Below are 14,051 nucleotides of genomic sequence, written 5' to 3'. Positions count from 1 at the left end.
GGCAGGAAGAGGTCAGGCTGTTGGGGTGACCTCGGCCGGCTCAGCAGCAGATGAGATCTTTATCCATCCTTCTCTTCCCAGAGTTACCCTGACACTGAGGCACTCAAGTCCTGGTAGGGATGGGAACAAGCCCTTTCCCTGCTGCCACCGAGCGTCCTGGCCAACAGTCATCTCTGTTGTTAAATTGCTGTCACGGAAACTTGATTGCGTGTCTGGTGGGGTGGGTGAAAACTGAGTCACGGCATCTGAACACCGCTGGCATTTGCTGCCAGTGTGACAAATCTTTTCTGTCCTTCAGTTTTCACTCCTCGCCTCTGTGCCCTGTCCCGGGGACAGTGTGTGGTCACTCTTGTCTCCATGTGGTTTGTGACAGGGCATGACTCCCTGGGCATGAAACAGTCAAGAAGGCGCCTTTGTTGAGTGCAAAAATTGCCAAAATGCTCCAAGGGAAGCTTGCAGCTCTTGGACACTCAGGTCCCCAAATCCACATCTACCAGGGCTTCCTCATTGGCCCTGCCAAGCTCCTGACTGCCAGGCTGTGCACTCAGGAACTGCTGGATTCCCTGTCTGCCCTTCTGTCCTGCTTGTTCTTTGCTGGTCTGCTTGATCCAAGCCCCTTCCCCTTGCTGGCAGTGGGGAGGAGCACTCCACCTGTCTGACAGCCTGGGATCATCAGTGACCCTCTAAGGTCCAGGAGAGGGATGCAGAGATGTCTCACAGGAGGGCTCCCTGCTGGGCCCTTCCATGGGGCACAACTGCCTGGGGAGCAGCTTTCTCGAGCCTCTCACCCTCTCCATAGTGAGACACAGCTCTGTGTCAGTGCCCCATGGATCTGTCACTGCCCACTGTGGTACCTCTGCTCTCCTCACAGCTCTGTACCCACCCTGGAGGGAGGGAGGTGGCAGAGGCAGGATGGAGGAGCTGTGCTTGCAGGTCTTCATCCCGTCCTCCTTTCAGTTTATTGTGCTGCTCTGTGGTCTTTACATTCCTCACCCAGGCAGAGCTGGGGGGGATGGAACCCACGATGCCATGCCAGAAAAAGGTCACCTTGTGGAGCCTTGCCTAGACAGACTGTCCAGAGCACCAGTGCCAAGCTTCCCCTTTCCAGTTGAGTCAGTGGAAGCTTGTGCTTCTCAAACAGACTGGGCTGATGACTGAAGGGTTGCTCCAGTGCCTGCTGCCAGCCTGATTTCATCTGGGCCAGGGACACCAACACCTTCAGAGCAGCATCTGTGCAAGCAAAAGCTGGTGTTTTACCCCAACTGGAGCAGCTCTGCTTCTGTTTGGGATGGAAATGTGCTCCCATGCCCTGTGTGATGAAGGTGCAACAAGTCCAGGGCTCTCATGGGTGCAGCCTTGCATGTGAGAGTGGGTGCAACCAGCAACCCTGGATGCCCAGCTTGGGATTTGGTACAAAACCCCACAGCTTGACAGAGACAAAATTTCTGTGGAGGACAAGAGGGAGCCTCAAAGCATCCCAGGAGAGGGATTGCTGGACCCTGGACTGATGTTTGCCATCTGGCTGCCTGTCTCCATGAACTCTGCACAGGGGCTGTGAGAGCAGTGTCCTACCTCACTCACCTGGGGGATCAGCATTGGTTTTCTCACTCGTGTTTTTCTTTCAGCCAGAGAGATGTGCTGACGACACAGGCAGCTGCCAGCCCACAGCTGCCTTTGCTTCTTGTGCCGGGAGGATGTTTGAGAGCTCTTGAAGGCCACCTGCATGAGGCTGATGCTGGCAAAGCAACCAGGCCTGGGGCAGCCTGTGGAGAGCTCTGCTGTGCCCTGTAGAAGCTGAGTGATGTGTGGGCAGGACTGTGCCTCCCTGCTCCAGCCCCTGGCATGGATATGTGTGGGATGGAGGAGGGAAGGGTGGCTCCTCACATCCTCTCCTCCAACCCGCACAGCAATGCAGCAGCATCTCCTAATCTCCCTGCACATCTCCTCTGGCTTCCTCTGCAGTCGATAAGGATTGGAGGGGGGCAACAGGGGAGGGAGGAAGAGGAGCTCAGAAGCCACAGGACATGTGACCCAGGGGCACAGGGGAGGCGATGGGCAGGAAGCGCCGGTGCCCACAGAGCAGCCGGCGGGTCCCTGTGTGCCCTGTGTGGGCTGCCCAGTGCACTCTGCCAGCACATCTGCCCAGGTGCCAGCTCCCAGGGTGGTGTGCCAGCTCTCTGCCAAATCCTCCTGCTCCACTCTGAGTGACAGGGATGTCTGAGAGGTGAGCCAGGACCTGAGTGGGGATCCAGGCCGGTCCCAGTCATGCTGGCTCATCAGGAGCTCCCTGTTGTCCCATCTCCAGCCCATCAAGCTGTATTTTTCCCCAGCATCTCCTCTCCCAGGGTGTACTCTGCATGGATGTTGCTCCTTCTGGGGTAAAACTCTTGCAACAGTTGCTTCATAGCAAAGTCCACTGGCTTGGAGGAAAAACTACTGGTTGCTGATACAGGTGAGGTGAAGCACTTTGCTGGAGCAACCTGGGACATTGCTGAGTCTGCAGGGGAAAACAGCTTTACCTCCCAAGGCAGGAGAAGTTCCTGGGTGTTGCAACAACAAGAGCAGTGGGACCCAATGGTCCCCTGGACACCAGGGTGGCTGTGTCCCTCCCTGGTACAGCAGTGGGAGCGAGAGAGCTTTTTACAGGGATTTTGGCATCTCACTGAAAGGGCAGCATGGCCTTTTTTAGTTCATAGGGGGTGAGGGATGTGCTGGGGCACAGGGCACTGCTGGTTTGGTGTTTGGATGCCTCAGCCAGGCTTCCTACCCTCTGAAAAACCAGTTAAGGTCAAATGAGAGGCCTCAGCTGGTTTCTTGTTGTTCTGTCTGGATAAACCATCTGCTAATGGCATGGGCTTGTCCTCTGGAAACCTGATAGCTGCTGCTGAGCAGCGCTGATGGCAGGCGAGGGGGATGCAGTAACCTCAGCGCTGCATCTCTGAGCAGAGACGTTCAATTCCCTGCTCCTCTGTCTGCTTTAGTCCTGTCGATTAAGGGAAAGCTCGTGGGGTTGAGAGGTTGAGCTGTTGTCACTCTGAGAACCAATGCTAATGTGAGACACAGCTATTCCCTCTGGAATCTGTTCCTCATCGCTTGGGGTGACCTCTTGGCTTCTTGCAGAGGGGGTACGAAGGGCAGGACGCCACTGTTTGTGTTCGTTGTGGGGGCAGCACACACGTCCTAAGAGCCACCGTGATTTCTACGGTCCAACCAGTCCCAGCTCGGGTGGTACCGTGTGCCCCATTCCTGCCCCAGCCCTCCAGGATGCAGGGATGGTCTGTGCGGGGCTGGGGCTGTGCGGGGATGGAGCTGTGCGGGAATGGAGCTGTGCAGGATGGTGCTGTGCGGGGCTGGGGCTGTGCGGGGCTGGGGCTGTGCGGGGTTGGGGCTGTGCACGGACGAACACGGGGCTCGCCCGCAGCGTGGGGCAGGCGGAAGGGGCTCGATGAGCAGCGAAGGGCAGGCGAGGGCTCCAGGCTGGGAGGTGCTGAGGGCTCTGGCCCCCGTCCAGAGAAGCACTTAGCGCTCGCTCCCCCTCACCGGGGAGTTCTGGTCGGGCTGCTCTTGCCGGGCGGTGTTGGGTTGCAGAGCCGGGTGGGAGCCGAGCACAGCGGGCAGGGCTGCCCGGAGAAGGGGGACTGGGATCCTGCTCCAGCCTCCTGCAGCTCCTAATACCCACTGCTGCCTGAACATGCATTTCATGGGGACTTCCACTGAAACATTAAGAGGGATAAGGTGCTACTTTATTCTTCGTGCTTTTACATAATAGGTTTTTCTTATTTTTTACCCACATGCACATATGTGTCTTTTTCCTCTTTCTCCCTGGGGGCCTGACCTCCCAGTGCCCCTTCCAGTGATGGGAAGCCCTGGTTGTGCTCAGTGGGATCCACAATGTTAAATAGCAGGAAGACTCTTTTTTTAACCTCTTTTTCTTTGCCAGAGTGAGTAGGCTGGAGGCTTTTCCGCTGCCCTGGGGCAGGATCAGACCATGTCAACCAGCTGAGGTCAGGCTGGGCTGGCAGTGACTATGTGGCTGTCACATACACCCAGCAATACCTTTTGAGAGGGTGGGTGTTAGCGTGGAGACTGTCCCCAGTAAACCCCTCCTGGAAGGTAATTTGGCTAAGTTTCCTTTTTGACAGCTTTTTTTTGTTTTTAAATGTTTTTATTTAATCAGTTTTACATCTTTCCAAAAATCCTCTGGAGGTGGTGATTTTGCAACCCTCAGAGCCTGTTCCAGGGTGTCCTTATCCTTACATGTTACAACACCCTATCCATCAGCGGGTAAATGAGGCTTGGATGAAGTTTCAGTTTTGAATGACTTAAAGGGTGGATCTGGTTTTCGTGTAACCAGAGGGTAATTTGGTGGGGTTTTTTTCTTACATGGCGAGGGAGGTGGATCTGGGGTCAGTTTTTTCTTTCTGATGCAATGCTCTCCCACTAAAAGGAAGGCTCTTTGCCCAGAAATGTGACTATGTCCCTTTTTTTTTAGTGCTGGAGGCAAGGGGAGGACCAGGCTGTTTCTGCTGGCAGGGGCTGGAGGGACGTTTGGGAGACTGTTGTACAGAACCTGGTTGTAGAGTCACAGCACAGCTCAGTGTGCAGCGTGGAACCATGTGGGGAGCTCAGGCCATCTCATGGGTTCCACTGCCTCCTTCCTGGAGCTGCTCCTGCCTCCAGCCTGGGAGGGCTGGAGGACAGCCAGCTCGCTCCAGCCCTCCCATCTCATCAGCTGCTCCTCTGTCCCTGCTTGCTGCTGGTTCCTACTCTGGGACATCCAGCCCTGCCAGGCTGCAGCAGGTTCATATTCCCTCAGAGAGCTTCCCTCCGCCACTGCCATTGCTGTGGGACCAAGTTCTTCCTCTCTTGCCATGTCCTGCATGGGATGAAGACATGTTAGTATCTTCTGTCTCCCACAGTATGCTCTGGGAGAGAGCAACTTGGGGAGGAGGAGATGTTGCTCACCTTAGTGACAAGGGACTTGTCTTCGGGTGGATCATTCTGGATTACCTGCCCTTGTTCCCCTTCCCAGGCGTTGTGTGGTCTGTGGGGCTGGAGCCCCATCTGATGCTCATCCCCATGTCTTTGACCACATCCTTAGTGGGCCTTTCCCAGCAAGAACCTGGGGTGCAGAGCCATGGTGGGACACGTGGGCTGTGTCACGGAGCCCACCCCACCCCTCACTGGGGAGCTCGTGGTGCTGAGGGTGCACCTCTGACACCTGGGCTATAGCGAGTGCCTCCAGCCCTCCTTCCCCTCTGCACAGGGGCTCCCGGTCCTGTGCTGGCAGAGGGAGGACCTGCAGCAGGATGGAGGCTGGGACCAGTGCAGGGAAGCATCATTTCAGCACGTGCTTGTTGGGGATGGTGGCGTTTGTGCTTGCTGTGCTTCCTGCTCAGTCACTTCCTTCCACACTGCGAGGGGCCGGGAAGGCGTTTGAGTCAGTGCTGCTCTGTGGTGAGAAGAGGGCTGCACAAACCAAACCTGAACCACCTTCCCTCAGCACACACAGGCATGTCTGGGAGGACGAGAGAGATGAGCAAGCAGCTGCAGGCATGCGTGGGCTGGAGGTTTCTGCCCCGCTCCCTCCGAGTGCCTGATCCCTGCGGAGGCTGCCCTTCGCCCCAGGAATTCCCTGCGTGCTTCTGTCCTTGATAAGCACCTCACTTGCTCCAGGGCTCTCTCCATTGGGTGGATTTTAGGTATGCACTTTGTAATAACAGCTCTGTCTTATTTACTAACCCGCCGGTGCTCTGTGCAGTGAGAGGTGAGCACAGGGCATGGCACCTTCCTCCATTTGAGTTACTCCCTGGTAAACTACCGTGAAAACCCCTCTGCCAGTTCCTTCCCATTGCATTGGTCAAGCCCTGTGTCCTCTAAAGATAGGATTAGCCTTCAGTCCCACTGTGCATGTCCTGGATACAAAGACCTGGACGGTCATAGGGGTTTTTAAGGGCTGAAATAACCTGCTGGGAGCATAAGGATGTGAACAGAGGCAGGTTATGGCAGGGCATGCTAATGTTTGAGCTTTCAGCCTGCTCCTCTCCAAAGGGTAGGTGATTCCTTAAAAGGTTCCACCCTTGCTTATTTTAGGAAACTTGTCTGTCCTCCCTTTGCAGCCCCAAGGAACTGCTCTTGTCATGAGTTGGTGAGCTTTGGAGGGTTGTTAGATTCATGGAATATCCTGAGTTGGAAGGGACCCACAAGGATCAAGTTCGGCTCCTGGGTCTGCACAGGACACCCCCAAAATCTGTCAATGTTCAGTGTAGATATGTCCTGTGTCAGGCAATGAGCAGGCTGCCATCATCTCCAGATGCACACCCACACTGCTGTGCACTCCTGCCAAGAGAGGATCCCATGTTCCTTGTGGCTTATAAGTCCTCCCAGAGTCAATCCCTGTGTCTGCCTTGCTGTGGGGTTTGGAGAGAGCATCATCTCTCATGATGCAGTTTAGTGCTGTCGTGGCTGCTGCGGGTGATGAGCTGGTCACATTTCTGCCTAGTTTTAAACTGCAGGAAATTGAAATGAAAGGCGAGTCGATCCACAGTGAGTGCAGTAAGTGGAGTTTAATTGGGATGAATTACATGCCAAGTTTGCAGTAATCTCCGTCTCACATTGCTCAGAAGCATCATCTGCTTTGGAAACGTGACTCAGAAATGTTGTTATTTGATTCCCACGAGCATTTAAAGAAACTATTTTTCCAGGAAGCAAAGGTTTTTGGGTTTGAATTGGGTTTGGTTTTGTGTTTGGTTTTTTTTTTTTGCCTCCTTGCTGCTGTTGTTTTCTCTTTGTTCTCTGGCAATGTGAGTCCTTTCCCAGAATTTCCTCTGGGGAGGGAGGCTGTGAAATGCTCCCTTACCAGTGTCTCTTCAGCTCCTTCTCCTTGCTTGGCGTTTGCGCTCTGGGCATTAACAGCTGCCCCTTGCTGGGGATCCCTGTGAGGGAGACATGCAGCCAATTTTGGGGAACACAGAGGTAAATAGGGGGGTGATGGCTGGAGAAACTTCCTTGGGAAGCGGTAGGAAGGGGCTGTGCTTACACATGAGCAGCAAGGGAGATGTGCAAGGTGAGTGGGAAAATCTCCGTGCTGCTTTGGAAGGTTGAGGAGCAAGCTGGGGCTCCTGAAGACCAGTTTTATCTTTCATGGGAATTTCAAGCTATTTGCTGAACTCCCCTTTCGTTTTCCCTTTCTTACAGTGGATATTCGTGAAATCAAAGAGATTCGTCCAGGAAAAAACTCGCGCGATTTTGACCGGTACCAGGAGGATCCGTGTTTCCGACCAGACCAGTCTCACTGCTTCGTGGTCCTCTATGGCACAGAATTCCGGCTGAAGACCCTCAGCCTCCAAGGTAAAGCACTTGTGGCCCCAGGGTTGTGCCAGGACAGGGTTGGTCGGGCTCCTTGGCACCACCAGACCCAACAGCTTTAGTGCCTGGGGGCAGAGATAACCCATCCTTGGGAACTGAAGGAGGATGGAGCGTGATGTGCAGGGGCAAGAGGTCCAGCCAGCCATGTACATCCCATGGGAGGGGAGCAGGAGCTTGGCAGGGACTGGAGCTGGCCAGAGCATCTGCATGGCAGGGAGATGTTACTAGAAAGGGGATAAAGGAAGGAATAGGGAATATAGGGTGCTGAGGATATTCCCAAGAGGTGTTGGTGATCAGCCTCTGTGTCCCTTCCTCCCACTTCTCCTTTGCACTTTCCACAGCTACTTCTGAGGACGAGGTCAATATGTGGATCAAGGGGCTGAACTGGCTGGTGGCAGACACTCTGAGGGCACCCACCCCCCTGCAGATTGAAAGGTGAGGAAAGCTTGTCCTTGTCCTGCTCTTGTTTTCTTTTTTCCCTTTTCTGTCTGTTTTGACAGAGAAAGGTGAGCACGGTGACATCTCATTCCCTCTCTGAGCCACACTGACCTGACTCTTCTGCCTCTGCACTTGAGAGGCTTCATCCTGTTGATCCCAGAGTTTGATCTCACCTTTGTCAGGGAAAAGGAGCTTTACCGTGAAACTGATGTTTGGTGTGAGCAGCCTGTATTATCTGTAGCAGTTCAGTGCAGAGGCACATGGAACAGAACCCCTTTGGTTTTTGTCTTATCCGTGGACTCACTTTCAGGCAGAGACATTTTCAAAGGGGGGGCAGGTTGCCCGCACGGAAACAGGGTTGGTGCCTCTGGAAGGGAGCGGAGCCAGGTTCTCTGGTGGGAAGGAGGGCTGTGGGAATGGATGGTGTGGCGTTGAGCACCTTCCAGAGACAGCAGCAAACCACCCAGGCTGGTTGCTGGGGAGCTGTGGCTAAGTGTGTGCCTGTTTGTGCCTTCCTGCTCAGGTGGCTCCGGAAGCAGTTCTACTCGCTGGATCGCAACCGGGAAGACAGGTAAGGAGAGAGGAACTTGTAATCACCTTCATGGAAGGGTTTAAGCTGGAACAGTTTGACTTTGACTTAAAACCCCAGCCTTTGGTTGGATTTTTTGTTGGGTTCTTTTAGGCTTTTAATATTCATAGTCAAGGAACCTTAATCCAAGTCCTATTACTTCCCTGTCTGACTTTCACTGAATTAAAAAAGCATAAAAGAGCTGTCTTGTTTCCCTGACCTATTTCCCAGCCGTTTAGACTCAGTAACACCTTGAGAGCCCACAGCTGTGAAATGCCTTCCCCCCAGCTTCCCAAGGAAGCAGACATCAAAGAGCCAAGAGGCAGTTCGGGGCACCCCATGAGGACTGAACTGGGTTGGGCTTATTACCCTACAACCTGTTTGTTTTATTCTCCTTCTCTGAGGTCCATGAGGCCACGGATCATCCCACTGCTAGGCTGATGGACCACTGCTTGGGGGGTTCTTGGGTGAATGCTTAGTGATGTCCTAGCAGGTAAAATGTCATGCTTGAACCTGCCATGAGGAGATAAGGGAGGAGAATTGGGTCATGATTCATCAAGAGGAGATAAGGGAAGGGACATTTCCCTGTCAGGGAGGTGAGTTCCATGCCAGTTTTCCTGTCCACATGCTGGCTGCCAGCCTCCTCTTCCCGAGGTGCTGTTATTTGCCTCCTTTCATGCCTGGGATAGGCTTTTCCCCTGTGATGTTTACTGAGCACATTAACCTTTCAGCATTGATTTCCATGTTAATGTGCTCCCCTGGGGCAGGGAGATTCCTCCACTCCTGCTCTGGAGAGGGTAGTGCTGGAGACACCACTCACACGTAGCTCCTGCCCTGGGCTGTGGTGGAGCACGTGGGTCCCACCTGCCCTCTTTCCATGCCCTGGGCATCAGGCAGATCCCTGGGCTCTGGAGCATCCTCTGCTTTGTCCTTGCTGTGTCCATCCAGGACAGCCAGACAGCCCTGCTGCCAGGCTGCTAGGGGTTAAATCCAGCCTGTCCAGGAGCAGAGCAGGAGTGTGTTGCCGGGGGAAAATCCCACTGCACTGGACATTTTTGCCTTTGCAGTGATTTATCCTGTGGCGTGAGGAGAGCACCGCTGGGTGCACAGGGATTTAGCGGAGGAGGGATAAATCCTTGCAGAGGCAGAAAGGGAAGGAGAGGAGCTTTAATCTGTTGCAGCTGCTCTGCATATGCCACACACCTTTCCAACCCAGGCTGAGGTTGTATATGCAGTGCACTGTTTTTCAGTGGTGACAGGGCACAGTATTTCCTAATCCAGCTATGGAGAGCACTGGGGCAGGTGCAGGGGTGTCTGCATGGGGGGTTTGGAGGATGAGAGCAGGAAAAATGGAAGTACTCAGACCTCCTTCTCCTCTGTTTATGCAGTAAAACTGATGAAATGGCATCCCAACAGGACAAAAAGAGATTGCGTGTCCAGATCCGTCTGCCCGAGGCAGAGCTGACAGCCAGCCTGTTGCATCTCTCTTGTTTTTCAGAATATCATCTTTCTATTGGAATTTAGAATTAAGGCAGCAAAATCCAATATATTCCTTACCTGTCAACCATGGGGAGAGCTTTCAGTGCAAAATGGTTAATTAGGAGAGCTGCTGCTCCAGCCCAGGCAGCAAGAGGAGCAACACAGGGGAAATGCAGAAAGATTTGGGGTCTTCCCATATTACAAACATTCTACAAACATCCGTGTGTTTTCTGCAAGGTAAAGGCAGCAGTTATGGAACATACACGTCTCTCGGATTAAACCTTTGCCCTTATGAGGCATTTCAGCATTAAATTTAGTGTTGCTGAGCATTTTGCTTTTGCTTCTCAGCCTGGAAATGGGTTTTCAAAGGGAACACTGAGATGTGGGGGGAGGGTTTTTTGATTTTTGGGGGGGTTTTTTTGTTTGTTTACAAAACCCCACTTCTTTTGCAAACCATCCTTGATCCTTTCCAGAACAGGCAGGTTTTTGGCAGCTGAAGAAATCACTCCCAGCCCTCGTGTGCCCCGTGCCCCAGCCTCCTGTGCCGGAGCCCTTCCCTCTCTGCTCCGCCCTCCCGGCTGGGTGCCGGGACATCCCTTCCAGCACGCCAGCAGATGTTGACTGTTTTCACTGGCTGCTGGACCTTTGGGTATTTGTTTTTCCAAGGGAGGTTAGGTGGAAAGAGGAGGGTAACAGGATGCTGGGGTTTTTTTCCTAACTGCTGCCAAAGAGGCTGTTTCACCTCTGTCCAGGAGAGCTGCCCATGGCTGGGAGCAGTGTTACAGCACTGGGGGCTGGCAGGGGAATGTTTCCATCCCCTCTGAGAGGGCTGAATCGGTCCTTTGGCCTGTTTGTCATGAAACCTTAGAAAACTTCCGTAGAAAAAATTAGTTTGTTTATTTGGTTTTTACTTTCTAGTCTGAAAATACTACTGAGCTGTTTATCCAAGGTCTCCAGCACTTCAACATGATTAATAACACACGGTAAATAAAATCCTTCCGTACCCTGTCCTCCTTCTGAAGCTGAGAGGAAAACGTTGGTCACAGCTTTGACAGGGCTTGCTCTTGTCACATCAATGAGCAGTGCCTTGGTCCAGCATATGCTGTGAAGCAGCTCAGCATCACCAGAGCCTGAGTGCTGGCTCCAGCGGGTCTCCAACCCGATTCCTACTGCTGGTCCTGCTGTTCCAGCCCCTCCTGCTCTTTTTCCATGAGCTTTTTTGCAGTGCCAGGCTCTCACCGAGGAGGGATTGCTGTTGGATGGCCATGGGACTCTGGGTGTCCTGTCAGGGGTCCCATGTTACACACTGTGGTCCTTGACATGAGAGGGCATCTCTCACTGCACTCCTGGCTCAGTTCTCTGTCACCTGGTACCCCACAGCTGGGACCCCCTGCCCTTGGGATCACACAGCACCCTGCACATGGCCATGGATGCTGGGTTTGCTGGAAGGGGCAAGGGCAGGCTCCCCTCCCCAGGACACTCCCCCTGAGCCCCCGGGGTAACTTCACCTGCTGGGGCAGAGGGAGGTGCAGGGAGAGAGCAGAGCTGCTGCCTGTGCTGAGTGTGTGTTGCTGGCTGTGCAGCCTGTACAGCGGGGTCAGAAGGGGAGCCTGGGGCCATGTGTCAGCCTTTTTTTTTCTCTCTTTCCCTCCCTGTCCTGCCAGTGAGTGGCAGGGCACTGCCCGCTCCTCGGCCGGCCGGGTGCTGGCCGTGGGCACGCACGGGAGCCGGGCCAGGTCCTGCCCTGGCCGTGTGTGTGTCCTGGTCCCCAGCTCAGAGCCCAGGAACAAGGGCTCTCTGTGTCCCGCTGGCTGCTGGGCCCTCGGCTCTGCAGCGCCTGACACCAGCCGGTTTCTCCCTCTCCGTGGGGCTCCCTCCATCCCTCCTCCTTCCTGTGGCGTTGGAGATCACCCCATTTCCTGGGAAGAGTGTGAAAGAGATGTGGTTCACAGGGTGAAGGACGTCTCCTCTGGTACAGCCAGGGAAGCCCAAACCATAAGGATTTCCAGGGTCAGACCTGCCCTATGTTTTGCAGGATGGGGAAGCATCCTTTGGAATCCTGGGCTCCCACACGCTCCGTGGGGGGCAAAAGCAGCATCTGCAATTGCAGGGGTGGACTCCCAGGACTTACTTTTAAGGCAGAGGTTGCCAGAAAATGATTGCACACAGACCTCTCAGCTTCTTAAATCCTGCAGATGGAAGGCATCTACATTTTTTCTCGCTGCAGGGCCATTGCCCCATCTGGGGAACAGCTCCAGAGCAGGCAGGGGCAGCCTAGGGCTGTTTGCTGCCTGTCTCTGCCCGCCTGGGTGCAGGATCCTGCTCAGGGCTGGCACTGGAGCTCTCCCTGGTCCAGGAACTGGCACATTTGGTGTGAAGGGCCTCAGGGGGAGGACAGCCACGCTGGCTGCTCCATGCCAGCAGCATGTGTGGCTGGGAGAACACAGCTGGGCACGACGTGGCAGTGCTGTGCCTGTGGCTGTGCACTGGAAATGGCTCTTTTCCTCTTAGGATAAAATTAGCTGAATCCGAACCACTTACAGAGCCTGCCCTCCTCCAGCAGGCCAGGGAGTGGGTTTTGGAAGGGAATTGGTCACTCAGCATCCACGTTGGGGAGCAGATACTTGAAAAATGCTTCTTCCTGGTTGTTCTCCTAAAGCAGTGCTGCTGTGTGTCACCGTGGCTCGAGTGGGCTGAGGGTGCTGGGACTCACCCTGCAGGGTCAGGAGCTTGTAGGAGTGGTATTTGCTGTTTCCACTGTCATGGAGACATCTCTCTCTGCTTCCTTGTGTGCTCCCCACTGTTCTGCCTTTGGTCTCAACCTTGGCATCTTTCTGTGGTCGCACATCCATCCTTGTGTGTCACAGCCAGTGTCCCTTTGGGCATGGCTGCTCTGTTTGTGTGGTGTCCCAGCTCCAGGATGAGACCCCTCTGTCCCAGACCTCCTGAACACGTTTCTCCTCTTTCCCCTGCTGAACCAGGATCTCTGCCAAGGATCTGAAGAACATGCTGTCTCAGGTCAACTACCGGGTGCCCAACATGAGGTTCCTGCGGGAGAGACTCACGGTGAGTGTGTGACCCCTCAGCTCTGGGGACCCCCAGCAGCCTGTTACCCACCTTTGTGCAAACCCTGGTGGTGGTTTAACTCCCAGGGGATGTTTGCATATTGCAGAGCCTCCCAGCCTTTCCTGGGAGGGCCTCCACCCACGGTGGTGACTGAAGAGGTGCCAGCTCTCACTGGGTGCCGCACCCTGGCCCATTTGTGGCCAGCACCCTCTCCTTACCCCACCCTGCCTCCCACACTCCCCACATTGCTCCTGGCTCTGGTTGTGGGCTTGGTGCTGGGGGGGTAAAGCACAGGAGACCAGCTCCCAGGTCCTGCATCCTGAGTCTTGCAACCCACTGCCACGGAGTGATGCTCTGCCAGCATCACTGCAGGCCCAGGGGTGTAGGGTCATCTCACCATGACCAGCTCTTCCCACCAGTGTGGCCGAAGAGTGGTGTATCTGAAGGAGAGCACATGCTCTGGGTCATGCAGTTTTCAGACACTTCAGGTGTTCTTGGCAAACAGAAGGTTAAATTATCCTTTGGAAACCATTCAAGTAAGTGGTGGCGCTTTTCTCAGCGTGGTGATGCCTTTGTATGGCTGAGCCTGGGGAACTGTGGAACTCGTTTTAGGATGTGCCCATGTCCTGGGCACTGCAGAGTCCTACTGGCCCCAGCAGAGGTCATGGAATCAGAATTGTGAAGGTTGGAAAAGACCTCTAATACCGAGTCCAACCATTACTCAGCACTGCCAGGTCCACCACTAAACCATGTCCACAAGTACTGCATCCACATGCTTGTTGAACCCTTCAAGAGATGGTGACTCCACCATTGCCCTGAGCAGCCTGTTCCAATGCCTGACCACTATTTCCATAATTTTTTCATAATATCCAGTCTAAACCTGGCACGACTTGAGGCCATTGTGTGGGAGGCAAAGTCTGGACAGGTTTTGGCCTTTTCCTCCTCCTTTTTTCTGCATGAATCCTGGTGGAATGAGGCACTCCTCAGGCCATGTAGAGTTGCCTGTGGCTCTTGTAAAAACTCTTTTGTTGTTTTTTTTTGCCTCAGGATGTGGAGCAGAGGAACGGGGACATCACGTATGGGCAGTTTGCACAGCTCTACCGCAGCCTGATGTTCAGCGCCCAGAAAACGG

The 14,051-nt window shown here is 54.2% G+C and overlaps 1 protein-coding gene across 2 annotated transcripts in view; it reads left to right on the top strand.

Annotated features, from left to right (window-relative positions):
- The window catches only part of PLCG1 (phospholipase C gamma 1), a 41,420-nt gene that overhangs the window by 9,764 nt on the left and 17,605 nt on the right, over nt 1–14,051 (top strand). For both annotated transcript variants that reach the window (XM_027645852.1, XM_027645853.1), the window contains exons 2-6: nt 7,198–7,350; nt 7,710–7,803; nt 8,330–8,377; nt 12,835–12,919; nt 13,967–14,050. In XM_027645852.1, coding sequence (XP_027501653.1) covers nt 7,198–7,350; nt 7,710–7,803; nt 8,330–8,377; nt 12,835–12,919; nt 13,967–14,050 — 464 coding nt within the window. The remainder of the gene's footprint in view (nt 1–7,197; nt 7,351–7,709; nt 7,804–8,329; nt 8,378–12,834; nt 12,920–13,966; nt 14,051) is intronic.

This window comes from Corapipo altera, unplaced genomic scaffold, assembly GCF_003945725.1.
Source record: "Corapipo altera isolate COAL_440 unplaced genomic scaffold, ASM394572v1 64, whole genome shotgun sequence".
Classification (NCBI taxonomy): domain Eukaryota; kingdom Metazoa; phylum Chordata; class Aves; order Passeriformes; family Pipridae; genus Corapipo; species Corapipo altera.
This window is presented reverse-complemented; position numbering and strand designations above follow the sequence as displayed.